At 46.5% G+C, this 26,408-nt stretch overlaps 1 protein-coding gene across 4 annotated transcripts in view; it reads right to left on the bottom strand.

Moving 5' to 3' along the window:
• Positions 1-15,971: 15,971 nt before the first annotated feature.
• PMEPA1 (prostate transmembrane protein, androgen induced 1) overlaps positions 15,972-26,408 on the bottom strand; it is a 270,545-nt gene continuing 260,108 nt past the window's right edge. For 3 of the 4 annotated variants that reach the window (XM_050313975.1, XM_050313972.1, XM_050313974.1), the window contains 2 exons: positions 21,997-22,050; positions 15,972-21,907 (listed from right to left, as the gene is read on the bottom strand). In XM_050313975.1, the coding sequence (XP_050169932.1) occupies positions 21,359-21,907; positions 21,997-22,050 (603 nt within the window). In that variant the 3' untranslated portion in view covers positions 15,972-21,358. The remainder of the gene's footprint in view (positions 21,908-21,996; positions 22,051-26,408) is intronic. The other variant, XM_050313973.1, reaches the window with a different exon arrangement.

Here is a 26,408-nt window from a genome sequence, read left to right as displayed (position 1 = left end):
CCTGCAGGGGGCCAAAAAAAAAAAAAAAAAAAAAAAAAAAGAAAGAAAGAAATAGAAAAAAAAAATAAGAAAAAAAAAAAGGAAGAGGGAGAGGGAGGCTGCCCGTGGCAGCTCACTGCTGCCTGGCACCTGTGTCCCAGGGCAGGCGTCCAAGAGCGCCGGGAGCAGGCGCGGTGCCATCGCGGCAGATGGGCACGGAGGCAGCCCCGAGCCCTGATCCTGCCGCAGCCGGGGAGGGGGGCGGCTGTTTAGGGCAAATTTCCCAGCTGAGAATGTCAAAACAGCTGCCAGTCTGGAGTTTATACACCTATAATTAAGGGGGTATGTGATTTCTAATCCAGCTCAAACGGAGCTGGATTAATTGGCAGACCTAAAAATAGCATCCATGGCCATGTAAGGCAAGCTTTTGTGTGCGGTTTAAATTAGGAAAGTGGGCTCTGGCTGTTTGGAGTGAGCTGGGAGAGACAGAGGCATCTTTCTGCCTCCAGACAGCCTGCGAGGGCCTGATCCTGCTGAGGGAGAGGAGGAGGCTGCAGGAGACCGAGCTACTCAAAATCAACAGCCTGGAGCCAGGGGAAGGAGCCAGGGCAGCACCCTCGTCCTGGGGAGATGTGTCCTGGGGTGATGGGAGACCACTCCCCTGGGAGTGAGCCCTTAGCAGCCTCAGCTGGAGCTCCTCTACTTCTCTGCACACCCAAGACCCAACTGCTCACCATTTTACCCTGTCACATCACTTATAAGAGTTCACAGCAAGTTTGCTCACTCTGTTTATGATGGCCAGAAGTTTTACATGGTGGAAAGGCACTTTCTGAATTACTGGAGCCCCCAGGAGACACCTTCACTTTCCCACACTGGTCTGGACCAGCTTTGCACCAGCACAGACAGCAGCAGAAGAACCCCCTGTTGACTTGTGCTCAGTGATCCACTCCCCTTCTCGAACACTCCTCTACCCGCAGCCAGACTGCAAGGTTAAATTGCTTTTAATTTTTGTTTAATTATCTGCAGTGGCACAAATAACTAACAGCATCGATTTGAACTTGGCACACAAAGGCAGGTTCCAAATGGCAAAGCATATTATGAGATCGAATTATTAAACGTAGCTAATGAGCAAAATAATGATGTGGTGCCAAGCTGTAAAAGGTTAGACTTTAAAGTTGTCACAGTTCATGAGCAAGAAAGATTTAATCACATTCTTAATCAAATATTTATATGATAATGTGTTTTAATCAAAATAATAGCAATTAATTTGGAAAGGAATATATTGTGCACTTCCTGTTCGTGCTTTATGGAGGGTTCTTTTGCAGTGAGGTTACAGAGCACATATTTCCTTACTCAATAATCCCAGTTGGAAGGTATTCCAGCTGTCTGTGCTGGGGACATGCTGGTGAGGTAACAAAATGCAGAAGCAGCTCAAGACTTGTGGGGGCCCTTCACAGAGCCTTGTGCCCTCCTGGGTGCTGGGTCCTGCTCTGTCCCACCGTGGGACCTGGCAAAGCACAGGCAGCAGGACCACGCTGGCACTGCCGGTGAGCCAGGGCCCCTTGCTATGTCTTTGAAGCCTTTACTCTGCACAAATGATTTAGCTGCTACCTCTTTCCCTCTGAATCCTGCCAAATCTCCTAACTCCTCTTGGCAGCTGATACTATTGCAATGATTTCCAGCTGTGCAAGAAGCAGCTTAAAATGGCTGCTGTGCTGGAGCACAGATCCTCTCCTTCCCCACCTCCCCTTCTGGGCAGGGTGGCAAGGGGACACATAGTCAAAACTCACCTCTCCCGTCCCTTCTTCAGGGCCCTGCTGCCCCTCCTGCCCTGCTTGGCACAGCTCAGGTCTGCAGCTGGATGCTGAGCACTGAGATCCACTGAGTTTTGCTCTGGGCTTTCAGTCTGGTGTGTTAAAAATATAAAAAAATGCACAGTTTAAAGCAGCAACAACAAGGGATTGTTTCTGAGTGCTGCAAAGAGTGGAGGTGGCTGTCCCCTCCACCCCTGCTGAGATATCACCTGTGAATGCCATAGGAAGGGCCATGAGGGCTGAAGAGGTTGGACATGAGTAAACCTGCCCATTTAAAGAAAAATTGAAAACTTTGCCCAAAAATGAAACTTGTTTGGAATTTAAAACAGCCTGGAGGACCATTTCCAGCAGGTGCTCAACAGACAGAACACCATGAGAACATATCTGCTCTGAAGGAGCCCACCGAGGTCCTTCCAGTCAACTGAGGAAGCACCCACACAGTCCTGGCACTTCTTTAACGGAGCCTCCAAACCACCAGCACTCACTAAAGGTGGGGAAGGAGCTTCAAAACACTCCATGCCAGGCAAAACAGCCCACTGAAAGGGAGCATCCCCTACCCCAAAACCCCCATAAGGATATTCCATTACTCTGTGCATGGCTCCAGTGAAGCTTTGGAGGAGGAGGAATGAGACAAGGGCTGTCAGGACAGCAGTGACCTCCCAGCCAGCTCATGCAGACCAGCCACGAACCACTGGCACAAACCTGTCCTGTCCCATGGTGTCCACAGGTAGGGGCACATGGAGAAGACTGTGCAGGAGGTACCATGGAAGTGGATATTGCAGCACCATTCAGGGAGCAGCCCTTGCAGGGACACACCAGCCTTGGAGCCACACGGCTGCTGGGAATTCAATCAAAACCACCGGGACAGTGTGGAAACACCGGCCCTGCCTCGGGGCTCTTGGCACACACCTCTGCCTGTGCTTTCCTTCCTCCTCCACTCAGCCCTGTGCCGGGTGGATGTCTCTGCACTTCTCCCTCTGTGACTTTTTAACACTTCATCAGAAGCTGGAATATTTTTTTTTTTTTTTTAAGTGCTAAGTTTGCTGTTTCTGTTGGAGTGGAGATGAAAAGCTTTCACTGAACCACCTTTGATTGGAATCACTTCTGTTGCCTTCGGTTTGGCCAGATGTTTCTTAATTACTTATCTGTCAAAACTTTTTTTTTTGCCTTTTTTTTTTAATGCACAGACATTTCCTCTAAGTGAGAAAGATTGTAAGGTTCTTGTTTAGTGTCTTTGCCCGAGTGAAATAAGCCAGGCTAAGCTTCATCATCAAGGCTGGATTTTATGCTTGAACATGCAATTTAACATCAAAAGCTTGATCTTTTTTATTATTCAGTGCAGCCTTTTTAGACCAACTTCAGCAAGAGCCAAATGGCACATCCTAACCTGGGATTTAAAACTTTTATTTTTAAAGCTAGATCTGAGTCATGCAGCTTTCTCCTGAGCTTGAGATGGTTTCGTGTAATAACTCAGGGCCAGAATCTGCCACGATTACTCATGTCAGTGAAGGCTTCTTTACATGAATAGACTTATTGAACTGCTGCTACTTGGGGTGAGCAATGGTTACAGAATCAGGTCTGATCCTTCTCCCATCGAACAAATATTCTTGCTGCTTTGAGTCAGTTGCTGGGTCATGCGAGGATGTCCTGTCATTGCCCAGCAATTACTCTGGAGGTAGAAAGATGAAGGAGGAAACCTTCAAGACTTAACTTCCCCAAACTGACCAGGCCTGCCCAGCAGGGAGCTGTGATCTGATCCAGCAAGGCACATGTCGTTATGCCTCAGTCATTCGAGACGTTCGGCATCGATTTGTTATTTGGCTGCTGTCAGAAATCTTTTGCTTTGGGAGGACATCCCAGGGACCCCGATGTTACTGCAGAAAGGAAGGGGAAAAACAGCAGAACTGAGCCTGAATGACTCCACGGGTGCTTTAAAGGCTTTGTTCTCTCCCTCTCCATGAAGAGAAGACAAAAATCCAGTGCCTCTCAAAGTGTCCATGGATAATATACCAATACACCAGAAGGGGACTGAATTAACCAAAAATAAATCCATATAACAATTTTTCAAAAGCTTTAGCTGTCTTCAAAGCCAAGTAGCATTCTTTAATGAAAGCAGGATCAAGCCAGAAAAGCTTTAAGAGTTTAAAGTTATTTGATAGCTAGTTATTTTCCTTCAAAAGAGACTAAGTAAACCTCTGCCTGTAGCCTTCATCACTCCACCAGAAATGCTTTGTCAGGGTATTTGTGACAAATTAATTATAGCGATAGAAAATCTCAGTAGAAATGAATATTCAAAAAAAATTTTTTTTATTCTGTTGACTTCAGGGAATGCTCTCCTGTTTCTAAAGCTGTGTGTTTTCCTCATTAGCTCTCCCCATCCCCCAGTTCTTTTCAGAAACTTTCAGAAGTGATTAGAAATGGTTTTATTTTCAGCTCGCCTGGGGACTGGCATTAGCAGTGGAACAAACCAGTGATGCTGGAGTCTTGCTGGCAACAAGAAATGGCTCATCAGCAAACTTTTCAGAGAAAACATCCTGAAATTACCGTGCCAGTCCTGACTACCTGATGCTAATATGCAGCAAGATGCTCGCATGGGGATATCTCACAAAAGCTTAACACTGGAGGATCTTGTTCTCCCAGCTCCAGGGGGACACAGGAGCACAGCTCCATCCTGACCAGATCTTGGCCTGACCCTGCAAGCTGAAGGAGCAGAGCTGGGACATACCACAGGTAGCTCTAAAGCAGCAGGGAGATGTGGCTCTCACTCTCTGCAAAGGCTCTGGCAAAGCAGAGGGCTCCTGCTTGTCTCTTGCTCTGGTTGTTGTCTGCAAATTACAGACCTTTGTCTCAGGCAAAAGGCATTTCAAGGAGCAAAACTCCCATTTGTGCATCTCATTAAGACTGACAAAAGCAGGAGGCCACTGCTGCCCTACACCTCCAAGTCATCCTTCACACCTCCATCCCATGGGCACACTGGTCCTGTCCCCATCTTACACAGCTTAGCCCTGCATGTAGCACTGAAATATTGGCCTGCAAGGCCTGGAGTCTCTTCTTGAGAGGTTGCTTTGTGCTGACACCAGGAATAAACACAAACAAAGCTTCTCCCAAGCTGTGACTGCATGACCCAGCTCAGGAAGCTCCCACGACCAATGATTCCACATGGAACCACATTCCTGGCTCTGCCACAGGAGCCAGGCAAAAATCCTCCTCCCCGTGCTCACCACCCCCTGACAACTCAATTAACAAGCTTCCTCATTAGCATCCTATACTTAATTAACAAGTTGAATTAATAAGTAGCCTGGGTTGCTTAATTAATAATTAATTAATCCTTGGTTAATAAGGACAACAGAAACTAGTTCATAAGGGAATCATTTCAATAGCTTAAAGTGAAATAAGGATCCAAGGAGAAGATGTTAAATGGCTGCATGGAGCTGGTGCTGGACCCACCTCGACACCAGATGTCCGTCCCTGAGTCCAGCTGTGGGATGTCACCTCACCTTTGAAGATCTTGCCACCTCCTCCTGCCCCCAAATCGAGGTTGAAAGTGTCCAAAATGCTCAGTTAGTTCTTATTTCTGCTGGAGATGCCCTCCAGAGTTGCTGCTCCGTGGTTCTCCTCTCCAGCTGGGAGATCCCTGTCCCTGCAGGAGGGGACAACAGGGGCAGATGTGTCACCTGCTGGCACTGCAGCAATGGAAAAGGGGGGATGTTACTTGAAACCAGCAATAAAAAAGGGAAGAATAAGTACAAAATGCAATCTCAAACATCCTTTTCTTGCCCTGCAGTGGTGCATTATTTTCCAGGGAAGGACTAGGAACGCATTTTAGTAGTCAAAGTTTAAACCTGCTCCTGACCAACCAACCAATCTAGATTTGCTGAGGCTGGGATGAGAGGCCTCACCAAACCCTGGCCATGGTCCTCGAGCACAGGGTAGGTGCAAGTGGTGCTGAAGGTCCTGGTTCCAGGAGGAAACGCTGCTCCTTGGGGCTCAGGCAGTGCTCAGCTCATACCCAACTCGATATGTTGCCCACAATTGCTCAACACACAGCATTTAGCATTTTTCAGTAAGAAAGCCTGAAGGATTATGTTGATGTTTCCTTCTCATTTTGATACAGCAAGTGTCTCGTTTCCATATTAATGATCTCAAGGTGTACATACATATATATCCACACACACTGCATTAAGAACACTCATATTATCATATAGCATTGCAAATTCAGATAAATAGAAGCAGTTGATTTTTCTTGGGGGTATTGGTTTGAAATTCTCCATCCACAAACCATCTTGAAATCCCAAAGAAAACAAAAATCAGAGTTATTTCCCACACAACAGGTGCAGTGCAAGAATCTCTAGGAAAATGAATTTTTAGTGTGTTGTTGCTTATGGTGACGTCTGGTCGTGGCTGGTTTCAAAGAAGATATTGAGTGTAGCAACAAAACATGTTTGCAGACAGATAATTACCATTATTTTCAATTATAAGGTCGTCATCTCCAATCTAAGTCTTTCAAGACTGGGAAATACCAATGTTACTGTTATTGCCACATTAATAAGTTATGTTGTTGGTTTATTCTGAGAACACCAATTAATGGTGCTCAGTTTTGTTCCAAAATTTGTTGGACAACCTGAAATTAAATAAAATAAACTCGTTACTAACAATCGCAACAAAGAGGGGGTTGGGAAGGAAGGTATTTATTGACAAAACACTCCAGACACAGAATCTATAAGCAAAATTGAAATGAAAATCACTTTCCTAGTAGAAAGATGCGAGATGGTGGTGCACTGCTTTGTGTAGTGGAAATCAGTACTTCTCACACCTCAATTTAGCTCTCTTTGTATCTAGTGTTTCTCTTATGTCTCAGGCTGCCATTTGCCCAAGTGTCAGGAGGAAGGAGCTGAAAGAAAATGCAACTTATCTGATGACAGAAGGAAGTTCTGGTTAATTTTGGATTCTTTTTTCTGAGAAAAATCTGTGTTTTCATTATGTTTTATCCCTATATGCAGCCAAAAACACACAGTGCCTTAAGGCTTAGCCCTGTTTTACAAAGGGTGGAAAGGAGGGGCAGCTCAGTGGATTTTCATCTCCTTTCCCTTGTCACAGCACAGGCAGCTCAAAACCAGCCTCCCCACTCTGACCACAAAGGTTAATGATCAATCCAGCAACAGCCATTAGCATCAGTAACTCAAGAGAAACATCAGAAAATTGAAGAGCAGTCAGTGCTCTGTAACCCAAAGAGAACTGGGAAGGTATTTTTTGTTGGCTAATTGAAAGCAGCAATAATCAAAAAGACAAAGCTTCTGTAAGTTACCTTACCTGATATAATAAAAAATAAACCTCAGCACAATATCTGCTGCACAGTCAGCAATTGTCTGCTTTGTGTTTGATCAGAAATCGGGTCTCTTCCTCTGCAGTTTGTATAACATGGATTGACATCCTCCTGCACCATCTTTCCAACAGGAGACCCCTTCAGCCCTCTGAGGTCTGTTTTGTTGTACAAGCACAGGCAATTATTTCACCTGGGAAACAACAAGAGGATTATTGACTTCCAGGGCATGGCAGTACAGCATGGATCCTGTTCCAGCAGGGACAGGCCATGGCCTACCAGTGTTCCAGGGGCGTGGAACCACTCAGGGCTGACAACACTTTGCAAATGGTAACTGAGTTACGATGCCCAGTGGGCTTCAGGCAGCCAGGAGGTGGTGCCTGAATGTCTCTCAACACTTTTAAGATATATGAGAAAGAGGCACATGAAGCTTCTCGCTCGAGGCTTCCAGCAGCCCAATGGCACAGCAGATGCGCAGCCAATCCAGCTGGACATTTCTCATGTGGGACTCCTCTCTGTTGTCTGTGGCTCTACAGAGCCCAAAGGGCTCCTCCACCTCTACTGCAGATCCCCCAGGACACTGTTAGGGCAAAACCCATCAAGGGCTGAATGGGATTTGTGCCCTGGCCAAGTTTCAGCTCTGTCATACATCAAGCAAGAAAGGATGGGAAGAAAAAGAAGAGAAAGAAAGAAAGAAAGAGGCAGTTGACTTCATTCCCACTGGACTCCAAATAACGAACGTAACTAATTGAGGTCAAGGACTCGTCAAGTCAGCACATGGTTGTAGTCTCAGAACAAAAGCCTTCTCCCAAATGCTTCCCACAGTCAGTGTTGCAGTAACAACTTGGAAAGGTTTTCAAAGTGTTTACCAGTTGCTGTGTCTGTCGCCTGGCGTGGAAGTTCCCTCTCTCTCATCTGCACAAATCCCCTTGCATCCCTCCACTTGCTTTACCTGATTTTTGTTACGTTGCACCCACAACACTGTGGGCTGCTGCCTTTGCAGTGGGTGCAAAGTGGGCAGCTTTTGTTTTGGCTAATCTCAGATGGTCCAAATCCAGCGATGATGCTCCTTGAGACATCTTAATATTTTCTGTGTTTCAGCCAGAGATTCCCCTGTTTCCTAAGCACCCCCATCCTGAATTTTGCTTTTGTGTAGTTATACAGCAATGATTACAGATTTGGGAGAGAGCTGCAGTCAGAAAAGGCATGAAGTAGAGAGAAGGCACCCCTCCCATCCCCCTGAGCAGCTGGGAACTGCAGACATAACTATAAATTCCTGTCCAGTGAAAACTGTATTTACTCATCCAAAACAAATCCACGTACGTCACCATTGCCAAGGGCTCTCACACAATGGGCCACACGGATTCACACCCCTCCTGGATGCCTCACAGGAGACAGGGCTTGCTGTGGGTGACTGGCTCGGGCCTTGCAATGGCACAGGGTGACTTAATTTCAAAGAGTAGGCAGGAAACTTTGCACAGGAACATCTTCTTGGCTGGTGCTGCCTCTGAAAAAAGATCAAAACATCACCCCCTCTGAGGCTGCAGTCCCTGATCCAGAGACTTCTGCCTTTGGGCCAGACATGGCGTGTTCTACCCAACCTTATCACATGCCCTGTTGCACCTGTGGGAGGTTAAAACCTGTGATTGATTTTTTGACATTATTTTTCTTCCCAGGCCTGTCTTGACACTCTCCTCCACCCCAGCCCCCTCCTGTTTTTCATGAAATCCAGGCCAGTAAGGAGGAAGAGAGAGTTCAGTGCATCTGCTCACCACTAGCATTGACAAACAGCACGTAAGAGCTTTGCTAACCTGAAAAGTATTGGCATATCTAACCAAAACCCACTTGATTTCCCCTGGAAAGCAAAAACTGTGAGAGGCCATTACTAGCAGGTTGCCCTTGCATGGGCAGTAATTGAATCGGGAAATGTGAGGCGGGAGAGCTTAGCTGTCATTTTACAAAAACAATTAAATGCATGAAATGTATCTTAATGATATAATTAGGGCAAAATTCCAATCCTCCATTAGTGGCGGCATTAATTATTGCAAGCACATTACATTCAGTGTTGCTGCAATGATGAAATCCTTTGTTATGCAGCTTTATTAACAAACAAATAAATAAATAAAACCCGATTATCTGCTCCTCAAGAGAAGCTCTGATGCGAAATTACTTTTGGACAAACCTTGATTACTTTTGCCCATCCAGGCTGGTGGCAGGAGAGGTCAAAGCACCACAGGGAAGCTTCTGTAAAACACTGACCTGCTGCTGGGGCCCACCATGGCTGTTTCTGGGGGAGTTTGGTGAGGAAGTTTTATGAAGCAAAGTTGATTAGTACCATCACACTGACCCCACACCTCTCTTCTCTAACACACCTATTTACACACCAGCTGTGTGCAAGACTTTACTTCTACCCTCCCAAAGCAACTGAAATCCGTTGTCACCTCCGAGACCTGGTTTGCAGCAGGGCAAGATCTCACCTGCCTTGTACGAGAAGCAACGAATCACAGCTTTTCAGTTTTTACAACTTATTTTACACTTATTTCTCTCCTCTGCTCCCACTCACTCAGACTGTCAGTTCTCTGTGAGGTTCCTGGGGTTTTGAGGCAGTTGGTTTGGCACAGCAGAGCCAAGGGCTTTGGAGCCAAGTACCTTCTACCTTCACTTCAGAGGAGCCGTCGATCAGCTGCTAAAAGGCTCTTGGAAGTTGCCCAAAACTGTTTCATATATTGTGACAAATGGTGGAATTACCCATCTCAGAGGTGTAAAGATATCAAATATACCTTTCCAGCCAATGGAGGAAGCCATCAATAACATTCCCCCATGAGTACACATTTGGGACTATAAGCAAAGTTATTAGACATGGAAGCCTGTTGATAGTGATTTTCAGTGTTTGATTCAGCACAAGGAACAAAAATTGGAGAAATTAACCCCCTCCAGACAGCCATGTGACTCTTAGGTGATAGCTGCCAGAAGACAAGCAAACACATCAGTAGAGTGATTGTGTGGATACCTGCTGAAAGAGGGGGATTTTCAGTTATGCGTGGCTGATTTTCCACATGTACAATTCCCGTTATACAGGGGAAAAAAATCAATTAGTGAGAGTCATTTGTTTCTGAACACATTGGTTGGAGGGAAACATTAGTTCAGAAACATTAATTTCTGGACAAATGTTTACAATTAAAATGCAATTTTGAGTCCACTCAAGTCCTCTCCTGTCACCCTGTATCTCAGCCAGAGAAGGGGAGAAATGAGAGGCTCCAGGAAAGGCAGATCAGGGGTTGCAGCACTGGGAAGTGCCACCCCTGGGTTTGGTGAGAGAACATTGAGACACATCAAAGGACAGGGCTGGGGCATTGGGCTGTTTGTGCAGCTGAACCTTGGTCCTCAAGCCACAAACAAGCCCTGGGTTAACAGGAACCCAGGAGCAGAGAGGACAGCACAGAGATGGCATGTGGGGATGGAGAGCAATATGATGCAGCCCCTGAGAGTTTAGGGTTTTTTTTCCTATGTAGGACTGATAATGCAGCATTTTTTTTAAAGCAACATGTACCTGTGCTGGGTGACATTTGTGCTGTTTGCCCAAGGCCTAAAGTCAGTCCAGAAGCTGAGGACCAAGACAGAAAGTGGCAACGAGCACAGTCTCCTGGGGTGTCAAAATCCCCCACGCAGGCAGAACATGCAGAAGCAACAACTCGTGGCTGTGCTTTCACCCACACAGGGAACCGAAAGCCAGAGCATGAAAGGAAAACCATTGCCTTTTCCCATAAACCAAAACTTTCAGAGAAAAGACAAAGCCCATTTTCCACATTCCCATTTGGTTCCAGCAATTACTCACGAGCAGTTACATTTGCTCATGACTCAGTCTGAGATCTCGATTCAGAGCTGAAACCTCACCGAGGAGCCGGGCATGTTCTGACGGATGGGAAGAGCTGAGTAAACCTGAACAAATTCTTTAAAGCTACTCGACTTCCTTAAAGCTTGGCTTCATACCAGGCTTTTCTACACCGTGAAGAATCTCAATTACATTCCTTGGTACTGCTCCTTTGTTCCCCAACGCAGCTACTCAAACACCACGCACCCCAAAACGGAAGGGTTCCTTTTGAGGCACTGCCAGGCATCTGCACACGTAAAGAACAAGTTTGCTGAAGGTGCCTCACCTTCTTTGAGATCTGCTGCACGTAAAGCACCTGCCTGCATCACCCCCCTGGAGGGGTTTTCTGCAACCAAAGTTGCTCTTCTGCCACAGGTTACTCATCGGATCTAAATTCTCAGCAGCAGGGTGCAAGTGCATCCAGGGCACTGAGAAAACACACAGAAATTGTTTATATAAATAGTTTATTTGGGCATTTACAGTAAAACCTGGCCTGGAGAGTGTAAATAGAGTCCCAGTTTCATGCCACTCTTACAACATTACTGTAAATCTAGTCATGGTATTTTTTTTACTTAAAGCACAGGAATTATGCACCCAGCTGACCTTGCACTGGCACAGGAGGGAAGGAAGCTTTCCAGACCTCCTGTTTGCAAAGCAATAAAACATAACAGGGCTCAGAGATCAGAGGGAAAATAAACAGATCCTTTCGCTCAACCTCCTCCAACTCCCCCCTTTTTCCCCTCCCCAGCTTATATTTAGCTCAGGCTCCTCCATGCCCATGGAAGAGCTGCCCTGGGAGCAGGAAGGCAGGGCATGAGGGCCCTGAGAACCTCCTCAGAATAGAAAACTGACAGACCTGCTCAGCAGAGCAGAGGGAAACAGCAGCTCTCAAGAGAAAAATAGAGATGAGATGAGCATTCGGGCCCATCAGGGTCATTCAACATTTGTTTTTTAACCTGATTCTGCTCATCTGAACCTTGCACAGCCTGAGGTTGAGATTCAAGGAACAAAAAACAGATCTGTGTGTGCACATTAATAAGTTGTCTGAAGTGAACTTGTGCTTACAGCTCATCTTCTTCCCAGGGAAAGCCACTGGTGTGCACTGATCCCAAGTTAAAACCTAATCCAGCTCCCTCCTCACACTCACATCAGCTCTGCTGATTACCCAGACCCTCCTCAAAGCACCCTGAAGGGATTGGTCTTGCAGGACTGCGTGCTTGCATGACTATTTTAGAGCTGCAGTGTTTTGGATGCCTCATTCTTACCCATCCTAACTGGCCCAAGTACCAGAAAACTCACAAAAAGGTGCTCTGGGTACTGAAGATGTGGACTCAACGGGACAGTCACTGTGTCCACAGCCCATCCTCTGCTGGTAACAGAGGGGGCACAGACTGGCACGTTGAGCATATCCCTCTGTGACACTGCAGTGACCACCTGCGACGTACAGCCACTGCCATGTCCTGCTGCTGAGTAACTGAGTCAGGTGTCCCCCGGCCAGGCAGAGCCATCTTAGAGGTCTTCTGAAGTAGCCCAGTAGCTTCTGGGGTATTGGGAAACAAGACATGACCCCTGTGCCAAGCTTTCACCGCAGCAAAAGCCACCTCTTCTCTCCATTTACGCCTTGCCAGCAGGGAGGTCTCAGCAGCAGGGAGCAGGTGGGACCCTGGTGCAGCCCCACCTGCCCTGGTGCAGAGTGTTGCTTGGAGAGAGGTGATTTTTACTCACATTTCCAGTCTCTGTGTTTTTAAAGCCAAGGTGCTTATTAGCAATGCACAGCAACACCGAGCAATAGCTCTGTCCTGCAGAGTTACTCTCTTAATCAAATGCAGCCTCACAGAGCCACGTTGATCTAATTGTTCAATGTCCAGGTTCCCTGCCTTCGTGGAGATAAATACTCCGAGGAGCTGCATTTTGACTGGCATCCAAAACTCACCACTGGCTGCTGGGATTGTGATTTATTGCTGCTGCTAACAATCAATCCTAAGGCAACCATGTGCATTTGAACCAAGAGTCAGGATTGCACAAGGAGGGAACGAACACCCACCGGGAGCTGACAACTAATGGATCCTGACCAGCAGTCAATGCTCTCCCACGTTTCTGCATTGCAAACCCCACTCCAAGTGGAGTGCTTCATGTCATCTCTCCTCTGCCTAGTCCAGAGCCATCAGTCTGGTCAGCCAGAGCTCTAAATTTCATTTCTGCACTTTCCAGTCTTACCTGACACCAGGCTCTCCATGTGCAGACACGGGGAGGAAGCTCAGCAGCAGTGCAGCCACCAACCCGACCTGCTGGGCAACACAGGGATGATCTCCAGCAAGCAGCAAGCCCCACTCACTCTGAGAGCAGCAGGTCATGTTCCCCAGGGAGAAGGCAGACAGGGAGGAGGCCCTGGAGCTGCCATGATCAATGTACTTCCAGCCACAGAGAAAGAAAAAGCACACGTACAGCTCTGGCAGCATGTGGCTCCAGCACAGCCTGAAAAACAGTTTTGGGTACCCTTAAAAATGCTGTAAATCCCAATCTCACCTCATAAAGAGGTGTCTGCTGTTTCAGGTTTATCTTTCCTTTGCATCACCCAGGCAGCTTCAGAAACCTGGGACATCACTAAATCAAAACCCAGTCCTGGCCTCACGCAGCTGCAGAGGGTGGTCAGGAAACACCCTCTGCAAAAACTCCTGCAGCTCCTACTCAGCAGCAGAGCAGAGAAAAACCCAGAACAAATCATGGCAAGATTGTTCCCACCTGGGACAAAGATCCCATCTGGGCCAGCTGCCTGCCTGTCCCCACCTGCCCCCTCACCAAGCAGAACTCTGAGTCTCCCTGCACTGGGTTCCAAGGACCGGGGTGAGATTTCTGCAGGGCTCCTGAGCAAGGGGCAAGGGGAAAGAGGGAAGCAATTTTGACCCCATCAGACCTTAAATGAAGGGTATCTTGGGCAGTGCTTTTCCAGCCTGATCATGTCTAGGAGCACAAGGCAGGAGTTACTTCCTCTTTTCTCCTGCCTGGTCCTTTGCTTTTGCTGCTAACACCGTTGCACAGTCCTGTTTTATGCCAAAGCAGTGGGATTTTCTAGACTTTTTTTAAAGGGGGGAAAAAAAAAAAAAGCATAGCAGCAAGTGTTTGGAGTAAATTCCCATCAGAGTCAGAAGAGTCAACATCAGGATTCCTGTGAGAGCATGTTGATTTCTTAATAAATCTCACTGAAACCCTTCACTGGAGCACTCGCCGTGAGGGAGAATCTGTTTCCAGTCACTTTACTGAGGGTTTCTGCCCCTGGTCAAGGCTTCCCCTCCCTCAGTGGTAAGACCAGGGCTCTGCCTGCACAGAGGCTTCGAGGCCAGCATGGAGAAAAATCTCCAACAAATCAACCTGTGGGAAATGCAGCCTGAGCAAATTAAAAAGCAAGAGGTTGACCCCAGGTTTTCCACCTCAAAGCACCCCAAGCCATCCCTGGAATCACTGGTGGGATGAACCCTGAGCACCAGGGCTGGAGCTGAACAAGCCCTGGCCTGGGGGGCGGTTTGCTCCGTGCCCTCCAGGCACAAAGCAGATTAAATGCAGGCAGAGGATGGACGAGGAGGGCAGTGCAGAGTTTGGGTTAGGACAAGCAGATAAAATATGGAGGCAAAAAGCAAAAAAAAAGAAGTGCTTTTCGTGAAATTTAGATTCTTTGAAGTTGGAATTTGCACCTTCCAGCGAGCACACCAGGCAAGGCCACGAGAGCTGCAAAAAGGGCTCCCATGCTGGAAGCAGAGGGAAAATCTGAACCCTGTTTCTTAAGTCCTGTTCAATTTGCAGCAGAGAAATCTGTTTAAAATCAAAGGCTTTGCCACCAGGGGTTTCCAAAAGTCACAAAGTTTTTTCTTCCATTGAGTTGCCAAAAAGAAAAAAAAAAAAAGTTAAAAATAATCATTTGCCAATCAGCGCTGCTGCAGCGTCCCCAGATCACCTCATTAGCTGTGGAAAGGTAGCTTAGTAACAGCATCTCTCTGCCCGTTCCCACGCACTGCACTGGTTGAACTTGCCTTTTCTTTTTTTATTCCTTGTCATTTAAAAAAATTCCCTTTTGGAAAATGTGGTGTCAGCTGAGTTTCCATTTTCTGTGGGAAGATGTTGGTTTCAGCTGTGAATCTGAAAATGAAAAATGTCATTTTGAAACAGTGATTCAAACCAAACCCTGTCCTTTCCCTGCCTCGCCTGGAGCAAGGTAGATGTATCCCACTTGGATATTGGTGATTCTGAGGTTGAGGCAGGGGCATTGCCTGCTCTCAGACATTTAGTGTCTTGGGGTTTCTTTGCACGTGAGATGGGAAAAAAGGTTTGGAGCAACTCGAGCCAACATTGGGGCCCATCGGCATCAGCACAGCACTAAAAACATCTGACTTCCTACCATGGGGAAAAGTGTTCCAGCCAAGGCCAGCTGCTTTCCAGCACTGCATCACCCTGGGTCATCTCTCCAGCAGCAATGGACACCAGGAATCCCACAAAATAAACCACAAGTGGGAGGCGAGTAGCACAGTTCAGGAATCAGAGCCGGAGGGTTGGATCTGGGGTTCTCCTCCCTGGGCTGCAATTAAGCTCCTTTCAGTCATAACCAGTGGTATTTTCCCAACTGGCCACCAGCTCAGGGCTGTGTTGCAAGTAACTGTTCAGGCAGAGCATGCCAGCCTCCTGCTGAAGCCCACAGGAGCTCCTCATGCCCACATTAAAGCCAAGTGTCCACCACTTGCATGTCCAAAACAGCTGTAGGAGCTGTCAAAGCCAGGGGCCACTTCCAACTGTGCTGCCACCCAAAACACAGATTTATGATCATCCAGAGAGAAGGGCTGGGCAGACCAAGGGCTTGGGCAGACCTGGCAACCCTCAGACAAAGTCCAGGGATTAACGAATACACATTCCTTAATCCCAAGACGGAACCCAAGGTCTGGGGGAACCTACAGGACATCCATCCTTCAGACACACGAAAGAAAACGCCCTGCAAACAGTCGAGTTTTCAATCACTTTAATGTGATCACTGCAGTTTGACCACAGTCTCAGAAAGGAAAAGAGTCACACGAATTATCTGTGCTTAGGATTTGAGTCAATCTACGCAGTTCTTGTTGACTGACGTTATTCAAGTTAAGACCTTCTGACCATCAGTGACGTTCTCGGCTGAAAAGGCAGGACCGCCAAGTGTTGGACATACTGGTGCAAAGCAGGAATGCTTCTTCTGGGAATTAAAGCTGCGCCACCTGATCTACTCAAAAGGAAACAGAGCTGTACACGCACACAGGCACACACGGACCGAGCATGCAAATACACCAGGAACCAGCTACGGCTTCATGGGGGAAACACAGGGGGCAGTACAGAGGCTGGGCGGCCGTTCAGAACAAGAAAAGGGGAAACCCACACAAATACCCAAAACCGTTTTCCAACATTCGAAAAGAAAACAAGAAGAGCTTTTGAAATTACATTGTGTTGACCAAACTCTTTGATTTTTTTTTCCTTTTTTTTTTTTTTTTTTTTGGGGGGGGGGGTAACAAAGCAAAAGGTGAAGGCAAATTTTCCAAAGTATTGTAAAATTTATTGTATAAGTATTGCAGCTTTTAGAATGACATATAATTGCCACTATCGGTTACTGGTACACAAGAAGCGTTTACAACAGATTTTTGTAAATTGGCATCAGAGTACATATTCATACTAAAACAGCAAAATATAGATAAGTACTGCATTGCATGTGCTGTCAATAGTTTACATAAGTTTAAATTGAACAGAACTCAGGATACAGGACTGCCTATAACAAACTCCAAAGCCAACGCAATGCAACTGGAAGTTTAAGAAAATATTAATACAATGAAATGCGTCTATAAGGCAGGCAAATTAGGACTTTAATGTTGTCCTTCATGAGCTTCTATAGTACAGCAAAAATTTGAAGCATGGTTTCTGGAAAACTTCTTTTGTTTTTTTGTAACTTTGTGTTGTACACAGAAAATCTCTGAGTGGTACAGAGACAGAAGAGATTAAAAATTCATTCTGTTCTGGCTGAGCACTGTTAATGCTACACATCTGATTCAGTCTTTTCCCGATCCTTAGTAAAAACATTGGGCTTTTCTTTATTTATATTTTAATATAGCAGTTAGTGCAATTTCATAGTTCAATACACACACAAAAGGGTGATTCTCCAGAAAGCAATGGGATATCCTTAGACCCCCACTTAAGACAGAATGAATTTTGTAACACTTATGGAAACAACACACTGGATTAGTAAAGCTGAGTCTTCAAACTGGTGAAATCAAGGGTTGTGAAGGGAACACGTGTTTTACCAGTGTCAGCCCCCAGTGAAACCCATCCTTCTTCCCCATCCAGGTTGACAAAGCCACGTTCCCATTCCAGGCCATTAAGATCTGGGGGCACTTTAAGGATACTGTTTGCCGTGCTGTAAGCTAAGAAACTCTGCAAGATGAACAACCCCTTTTAAAGCTAACGTGACTTAAAACTCCAAGCAAAAAAGGCAGGGTAGGACACGAGGTTGCTAAGCATTAGCAGTGCCTTGTTTCTTCTGTATTTACTTAAAAATGAATCACTCCTAAGGGGCCTGAATCTCTCTGCTGGAAGCTGCAAGACACCTGTGGAGCAGGGCCACAGCCCAGCTCTAGCACCGCTCTCTGCTGAGCTGCACCAAGGCCAGAGGGAACAGGACAATCAGCAAGGGTGTGCAAAGCAAATTCCCTGCCTTGGTGGCAATATGGGACATGGGAATTGGGAAGAAATGGACCCCGAGGCAAAAAGTAACATTAAATAGTAATAATAATAATAATAACAATAACAACAATAATAATAATAAAAAAAAAAGAACAGACCATTATTTCTAAACACCCACTCAAGAACTTGGAGTTGATCTGAGCCCAAGATCTGGTATCTGCACTTGAAATACGCAGTTCTTGGGACTGCAAAGAGAGGGATGGACAGAAGAAAGACAAAAGGTGACAACTTGGCTCCATCAAGGAGCTGCACCCACTGCCTGGGACCTGGAGCTCCCCCTCACCAGGGCTGCACTGGCCTGGGGGAAGGTGGCAGCTTGGGTTTTGTGCATGGATGGGCTGAAAGGCATTGTTTGCAACACAAATTTGGTGTTGATGAGCCACCCCCGTTTCACACTCATTGAGTTCCCTAAACTAGAGAAAGAGGTAAATGAAACTGGACCCAGGAACTCAACAAACTGATCACTCAACTGCAGAGCTCGGGGTGACGCTTGAGAAGTAAAAGCTCACACTGGGAGTGGATTGGGGAAGGAGAAATAAAAAAAGAGAATTGGTTGAAATTTTGAGGACTTCCAAGCATGAAAGCTGGGTTCAATTGCACTGCATCTTCAGACCTTCTTCCACTACCCCTCTGTGCCTGTCCAGCCCCTGCCCACTTCCCTGACTTTTCCACGGGGTTTGGTGTCCAGGTGAGACCCTGTGACAAGACAATCCTGTTACCTAACAACCTCTGGTCCCCACGCCACCTCCTTACTCACTGCTCAGTTTTAAACATGTGATGCATATTCCACCCAAAATCTGCTGAGGTAACCGTATTTTTTTTTGTAGCAAACAAACTAGTTCAGATCACTGAACAACCACCCCCCACCCCACCCCCAAAAAAACCAACCCCAAAACAAAAACAAAACACAAACACCCAACCCCAACAACACTATTCACGCGTTTTGGCTCAAGAGGGCAGTAGATATTATATTTCGGTTTCTCTTTTGGTTGGTATCTCATTTACAATATCCACCACAGATTCCTACCTCCCCGGGCAGGATAATGTGCATAAACGTGTTCAAGTTCCCTAAGAACAGTCGGAGCAGAGCAGCGGCCGAGGGAGCAGCCGGCGTGGCCAGGCACAGGGAGCTGCTCCGGGAAAAAAGGGACTGGAAAAGTGAATGCAAGGTCCAAAGGAGCAAGAGACCAGACGCTGGTTACTTGAGACGCTAAGGATGATTTTGCTTTCCCCTCTCTAAAAAGGGAGGGTTACTGTTTCTTTAATAAGGCACTAAATAGACATGTTACATAAAGGAAAGATACATTTTAAAAACTCGTACAAATTCGTCAGTTTTGTACCTTTCATGACAAACTAGATTTATTTCCTTTGTGTTACTTTTTTTTTTTTTTTTTTGGTGGCTTTTTTTTTTTTTAGGTCATCAAAATTTAGGTTACACGGACTGTAAAGCTATGAAGATTTCAAGAGCTGTGGAAAAGCAGTTTGAAATATTGAGAAGGTACAGGACTATTTCTAGGCAGAAATAATAAAAAAAAAAGGCAAAAAAACAATGATCAAACTTCAAGTTCAGCTATTCATCATCTTCTTTAAAATACATATAAATATTGTTCAAATGGTCAGAACTTCAAAACCGTTCTCATGGTTAGGTTTGTTTTCTTTTTCAAGTAATAGAAAAGTTGCTTAAAAACAATAGTTATTGCCTTTATATCTTTCATTTATGTCACTCTACTAGATAGCATCCTGCAGAAAAATCAAATCACACCCCCTTGTAAAACCTTCGCTCTCCGTGGTTCCCTGCCGACCCTTCCTCGCGCTCGGAGAGACGGGACCCACGGCGGGATTTTTCCCTTTTGCCTCCTCTCCCTCACTCTCTCAGGTTTCCCACTCGCTCGCTCCGTCACGTACGAATTCACCGCGAGGGCAACACACCTACCAGACACCTACGTGATATAAAATGTAAACAAGAGCATCGTAACACAAAAATGCTTCCGAAACCAAGATAAATTAACGACGCACAACACCCGGCGGCGGGAGGGCAGGTGGGACCGTGGGGTGAGGGACATTTCAGAAGAGGGAAGGGAGGGGGTTGCTTCTAAAGCCTTAAACGTATTTCTGTAGCCTCTAATTAATACATCATCACAGGAGCAGATTCATTTCCATCTACTGTACCCAGTGCCTCTTTAGCTGGGATAACAATGGGATGATAATGTAAAAAAAAAAAATCAGGATGACCAGGGATGGCGGAGCTGCGAGACACGGCTGCGCCTGCTTATCCCAAACGGAGGTTTGGGAGGCTGATACAAAATGAAAATGATGATGTTCACCACCACCACCACACTTTTCAGCTCGTCCTTTCAATGAGACATTTAAACCCAGCTGAAAGGCAGCCGGTGGGTGCGCTACCAGTGACTCACACCAACTTCCACAACCACCACTTGGGCTCCAACAGGGCCCTTCAGTTGAACATTGGAAGAAATAAACCAAAAAACACTTTGTTCCTTCAGACACAGAAGTTTATTCTCATCCCAACCACCCCCCTTCCAAAAAGTTAGAGGTTGTCAAAAAAATAATAATAATTAAAAAAAAAAAAAAAAAAAAAAAGAAGAAAAAAAGAAAAAAATCAAGTAATTTTTGCCTGCTTCAGTCATTCCTGACTCTGGGAAGCAGGGAGTTTTCATTTTACCTTGTTACTCCAATAATCCTACCAGATGACATACAGACACACACCAACTCCTCTTGCTTTGTAGGGAATGTATAAAGCTGTGGCTGTCGGTGGCCACGCGCAGGGACTCTGGAAATTAAGGATTTGCATAAGCTGCATCGCGCTCACCGCTCCTCCCAGGGCTGGCATCTCCACTCCAGCGATCCTCCTCCCCTTCCAGCTACTTTGTTCTTCACTTCGACATAGATCCCTTAACAGGTTCATGGTAGACATGATAGAGGCTTTGACCAACACAAGCACTGACATATTTATATTAAAAAATAGTGCAAAATTTCAACATTTATATAAATAACTCTAAACCCCTGCTTTTGATTTTTTTTTGTTTTTTGTTTTTTTACAATGTAATACACGCTTTTTGAGTTGGCACTCAAAAAATTGCCATTTTTCTTCTAGTTCAGAAAACAACTTTTTTTTTTTTTTTTGAATAGGCCTCTTCTAATACAAAAATACTCCTGCTCCTTACACATACACTTTCTCTTATTTTTAATATATATTTATATATTTATATTGCAGATCTTTAAACAAAATGGTTTTTGTGCAAATATTTTGTTTTTAAAGATAAGTGAAATATCAAACAAAAAAAAAAGCATTCACACACAGCCCAACTAGAAACAAAAAAAAAAAAAAAAGGACTACAGTTGATTTTTTTTTTCCTTTTTAAACGTCTAGACATAGCTCAATAAAGAAATGTTTTTGCAAGCTTGGTAGGCTTGTGCATTCAGACCAGACATAACAAGTAAATATTTATACACGGAGAGATGGGGAAGGGCTTTTTTTTTTCTTTGCTCATCTTCCTCAACTCTCTCTCTCTCCTTTTTCTTTTAATGAGAAGTGCAGAGTGTTTCATTTACTTTCTTGCCTTTTTTTTTTTTTTTTCTTTTTTCTTTTTTTTTTTTTTTTTTTTTTTTTTTTTAAAAGGGGTGCCCTTTTTGTTTCTCTTTCTCTTTGTTCCACGCCGTTGTGCTCTCAAGGCCATTGATCTGTGAGTGATGGAGTCTGCTGCCCTCCAAGATGGGGGGCATCCCGTTGTTGTTCTGCTGGTGCTGGTAAAAGGTGGAGCCCGGGTAGTGCCCGATGACCTCGCTGTAGGTGGGGGGCGGCCCCTCCATCCTGCCATTGCTCCCATAGCAGGTCGCGCTGATGCCAGAGTTACTGCTGGGGGGGCACGGCCCCCCGTACACCGAGTTATCTATCAAGTCACTGTCGAAGATGGTTCTGTTGGGGGGGGCCCGCACCGACTCTCTGTTGAGCTCCATCTGCTGCTCGGGGTCGCGCAGCTGCAGCGTGCAGGGTCCCTGGTACGGGGGGGGCTCCTCGCCGTCCGACAGCGAGATGGTGGGCGGCAGGTCGATCTCGTGCTGCATGTAGGGGTAGGTGGGCTGGAACCGGTTGAAGCGGTCCCTCTGCAGGAAGGATGGCACTGCCAGGCGGTCGCTGGGCCTCGGGGTGTAGATTTGCTGCTGGAAGGGAGAAAGAGAGAAGGAGAGAGAGAGTGAGACGCTGCAGCGCGGGACGGCGGGAAAGGCAGTGGCGCCCGCATCGCCCTCACCTCTGTTATCCCGTTCCCCGACACGGTGCTTTCCGAAGGCCACAGGCTTCCCTCCTGCATTGGAAAGGAGAAGAGAGGGCAGAATGAGTCTGACTGACAGGGTGGGCTAAAGCTCCCTCTGCAAGCAGCTTGTGCCGGGTCTCACCCCAGAGCCCAGGTAAGACGCTGCTGCTGCCGCCAACAAGTTCCTGCCCTGCTGCGGCAACACAGCACACGACCAGAGGAATTCACTATGATCACACCTGCTGGGTATCACAGAGGTCCATCCTAAGGTATTACCACTGAAAACACCCCTTGTGATCAAAATTTCCCTCCATGTTCACCTCCATTTCTATTGAATAGATCATCTGCAGAATGAATGATGAGAAAGACACCAGCAAACAACCCTCTCTCCCGTTTGCAGACTTCCCCTCTCTCGCCCCCACACACCCAGCATGGTTCTTTCCCTGGTTCAAACATGCCAGAGGAGTATTTTTCAATTTGTGATCCATGAGCCGTGGGTGATTCACAAGACATCAGAAAATGCTCCATGAAATAATGACAAGATTAAAAAAAAAAAAACACAAACCAAAAAAAAACCCCCTCACACCCACATTCTGATGCACACAATCAAGGAAATCATGGGAAAATAAAGATAATAAGCGAAGAGCCAAATGTTAAGCCTAATTTTGATTTGGCTAAAAAAATAGAAATCTGTAGCAAGGGGATGGTTCTGGAGTATTTTTTCCACAAAATGATAAGCGGTCCTTAGCTTAAAACAGACTGAGGGATTGAGGTGTAGAAGTTTCCTTACACTGCAATCATCACCCTGATCCTGCAATCCAAACCCCGGCACCAACAACCCCAGGCATGATAAAGCCACAATTTCCCCCAAACCCTGAGATTAGTTTACAATTCATGATCAAAACAAACAAACAAAGGTTCTTCCCATCTGCTGGTGATACTCTGAGCGTACACAGTTCACCCCAGACACTTTTGCCTTAGGGACTGAAATATTTAAATATTGCTAATATTCACATATAGCAACATCCCTCTGGCAGGCAGGGCTGGAGGAAAACAGCCAGAAGGCTTGTAATTATAACCTGGAATAGCTGGCACTTCTCAGTTCCTTGCAGGTGAATCTCCAGTTCTGGCACTAGCAAGTCAGGCACAGGCAGAAGTATTTACCACCAGAGGAAAAAAAAATGCCAAGGGAAAGAGGAATTCCCTTTAGCCCCTTAGGTGTCCCACTCAAAGCCTATGTGCAGGGCCTTCCAAGTGAGGAAACCACACACCTTCCTGCTACGAGAACACGTATTTCTCTAATGCTGGGGGGCCCAGGCAGTCCCATGCCCCTCAACACCCTGTGAAAAGCTGCAGCAGTACCACAACACCCATGGGCACCTTCCCTGATAAAGTCAGAAGTGATTTTGCCTGTCTGATCCTCCCTGGACCTCATCCAGCTGTGAAGCACATCTGGCCTCATCCCAGGATGCAACATACAAGGGAACAGGTTGCTGCATTCCCTTGCAGCCATGGCAGCATCTCCAGTCCCCCTCCTGACAGAGCCAGGGTGTCCCGGTGGGCAGTGCCAGACCCCAGCGCTGTGACAGGAGCCTCAACACCCCAGTGCAACACACACCGACTGCCCAGAACACAGCACCAGCACTGCGCTAAAAATCTGAGGAGAAACCACCCATTATATCCCCCTGCCCTCCCCTTTTCTTATTTTCCCCAGCTTCGGAATATATTTTCTCCTGTGGTATCGCACATGGTATCAGATATGGACAGAATCCATCAGGTTCCTGTTTTTCAAGCTCAGCTCTGCACATAAACCTCAAGGCAGTCCTGGTGCCAGTGCAAGGAAAACAGTGATTTATATGGAAATGAGATGGCCTGGATTCTTCCCCTTTCTTGGTATTTTTTAGGAGCACCTCCTTGGAGCAGAGGTCAAGTGCCACAATACCCAATACCGGCACCTTCCCTGGCCACAGCTGAGGAATGCGCTGGCTGAGTGACAGCCCTTCCCCGTGTTTCCTACAGACCTTGAGATTCCAACGTGCAACTGTTTACACAGGCATCGACTGTTTAGTCTGGTCCATTTTACATGGATTTCTTGCCTGCAGGGATAGGCTCCAGTCAAATTCCCCCAGCAGCTAAAAGATCTAAGAGGAACTGCATCTGCCACAGACCAAATCCTTGCCTCTGACCCCCTGCTCAGTCATGGCACTGACACCAAAGGGCACAGGGAGGACTGCCAGTGCCACCACATGCAGTGCCAGCCCCTCACCTCATCCCGAGGGACACCAAAGCAGCGGGCAGGAGCGGGAAGCACTCTGAAAATTGTGTTTACTTTGCCGTGCCCCCGTGGCAGACTTCCTGAGCAGTGAGTACCCCGCTGCCTTCTGCTAGATGTTTTATATTTAACTTGGCAGTGGGCAGTGCCATGGCAATATCCCATCTGCTACCCCCTTTCCTGGGAGTGATGTCAGTCAGTGCCCACGAGGGTGGCTGTATCCACGTGTGGGGAGCATTGCCGTGCTCAGCTGGGACATCCCACCGTGGCAGGCAATTGGGAGAGCACCTACACAACATCCCCTACCCCTGAGTACCCAGAGTCTGCACCAATATCACATCCAGGTGTTTGGAAGAAAAGCTCTGGCTCACACACCAACTCATCTGTTTGCACAGATGAGGTCCAGGAACGATGCTCTGGGCAACACATGGATGCAAGAGCAGCAAACCAGTACAAACAGCACTAAAATGGGATCCTCAGAGATGTAAGGAGCAGACAGGAGATCTGTTTTCTGTAGGAGCTGGATCTCTGCAGCTGTTATTAACCACCTCTCCTGGGACTCCAGAGCCTGACCCAGACACGCTCACTTGCTGCTCGCCACCACCGACACACTACCGTGAGCCCACCTGGGAATGGCTCAGCTCTCCTAAAAACTCCAACAGGATTAAAATTGCTGGAAATCAGTAGTCAGAGGAGGGGAAAGCCTCAGGGACAGAACACAGACATGCTTTTAGCCTTCACTTTGTCCCTGGGATGGCTCCACAGCCCCACCAAACCAGGTAAAACTGTGCTGCCCCAGCAGGATGGTCACTACTGGAACCCTCGTCCTCAGGGCTCCCCTCACTCACCTGTGATTTTCAGAATATTTAGGACTTGAATCCATCTCAACAATGAACAGTCTAGAAAGCCATGGGTTTCTGAAATGAAAGCTGAGATTCTGCTGTCTGGTAAGCAATGGAGCTGTAAAAGCCTCCGCAAGTATTCCAGGACTTGCTGCAGAACCTAAAATTACTTTTAAATTTCTTTTTAGAGAAATCAATCTTCCACTTTTATAGAACTACTTGTTTTAGTAATGTCAGAGAATTTTCTCTGCAAAGCTGCATGGTGCAAATTAAGCTCCTGAGCCTTCAAGAGGGACTCATATTTTCCATTTTGGGGGACAAAGGAACGCTTGGAAACCGCACTTAAACCACTTTTTCCTGGGGGAGTGGGATACCACTGGTCCAAAGGTGCAGGGACAGTGTCATTCTTATTGCAAAAAAAAAAAAAATTTTTTCAATAGCATTTCTTAAATATTCTTAGTTCTGGAAAAATAAAATTACTTGTCATAAGGAGACAGAGTTTGAGTACAGCGAGAACAGCCATGGAGAAACACATGAGGTAATACAAGACCGGCTTGCCAGCGAGAACCGCATTAAAAAAAAAAAACAACCTTTAGGGAAATTAATTTCTCCTTCAGCTGTAATTTTTGAGCTACAGCAACAGAAAAAGGCAACTCCTGGAGACCGAGCATCCTCCTGACCAGGGGATGAACTGCTTTAATATTTCAGAGGATGAGAAGCGTGAATGCAGCTCCAGTGCCCGTCTGCGGTCACGACACCAAAATGAAGTTTGGGATTTAAAAAGCCCAACACCAGTTCAGCGCAAGTTTAATGGATTACATAAACCAGTATCCAGCCCTGAGTGGCCTCTGCCTGCCAACACCCAGCCCTCCTTCAGACTGGAGCTGTTTTCTGCTAAAAGACACACTGTGCTGAGCCTGAAAGGTGCTGCCTTTAAGATCTTCATTATGCTGGATCCCACTGTAACGAGATTCCCACTCATTAGCACATGAGGGGCTTCTCCATCCCATCAGGAAGGTGCCTGGACCACAGGGAAACTCTACTGCCACTCTAACAACGCTGCACACCCAGCATGGACAGGGCAGGGAGATGGGGAACAGTTCTAAAGAGGGGAAAAAACCCACTAAAATTCCACATTCTTATTTCTCTCCTTACATCCAGAAAAGGTTTTGAAGACCCCACATCCTCACTGAGGTCGAGCAGAGGCACAGAGGTAAAACTCTGCCAAAAAGCCATTATTTGGCTGATGTGTCTGAAAACTGAGCTGGGCCCAAAAAATGGCTGAAAATGTTGGC

The sequence above is a fragment of the Myiozetetes cayanensis genome, unplaced genomic scaffold, assembly GCF_022539395.1.
Source record: "Myiozetetes cayanensis isolate MyiCay16 unplaced genomic scaffold, myiCay2020 scf19, whole genome shotgun sequence".
Classification (NCBI taxonomy): Eukaryota; Metazoa; Chordata; class Aves; order Passeriformes; family Tyrannidae; genus Myiozetetes; species Myiozetetes cayanensis.
Note: the sequence above shows the minus strand (reverse complement) of the source record. Positions and strands in the feature narration are given on the sequence as shown.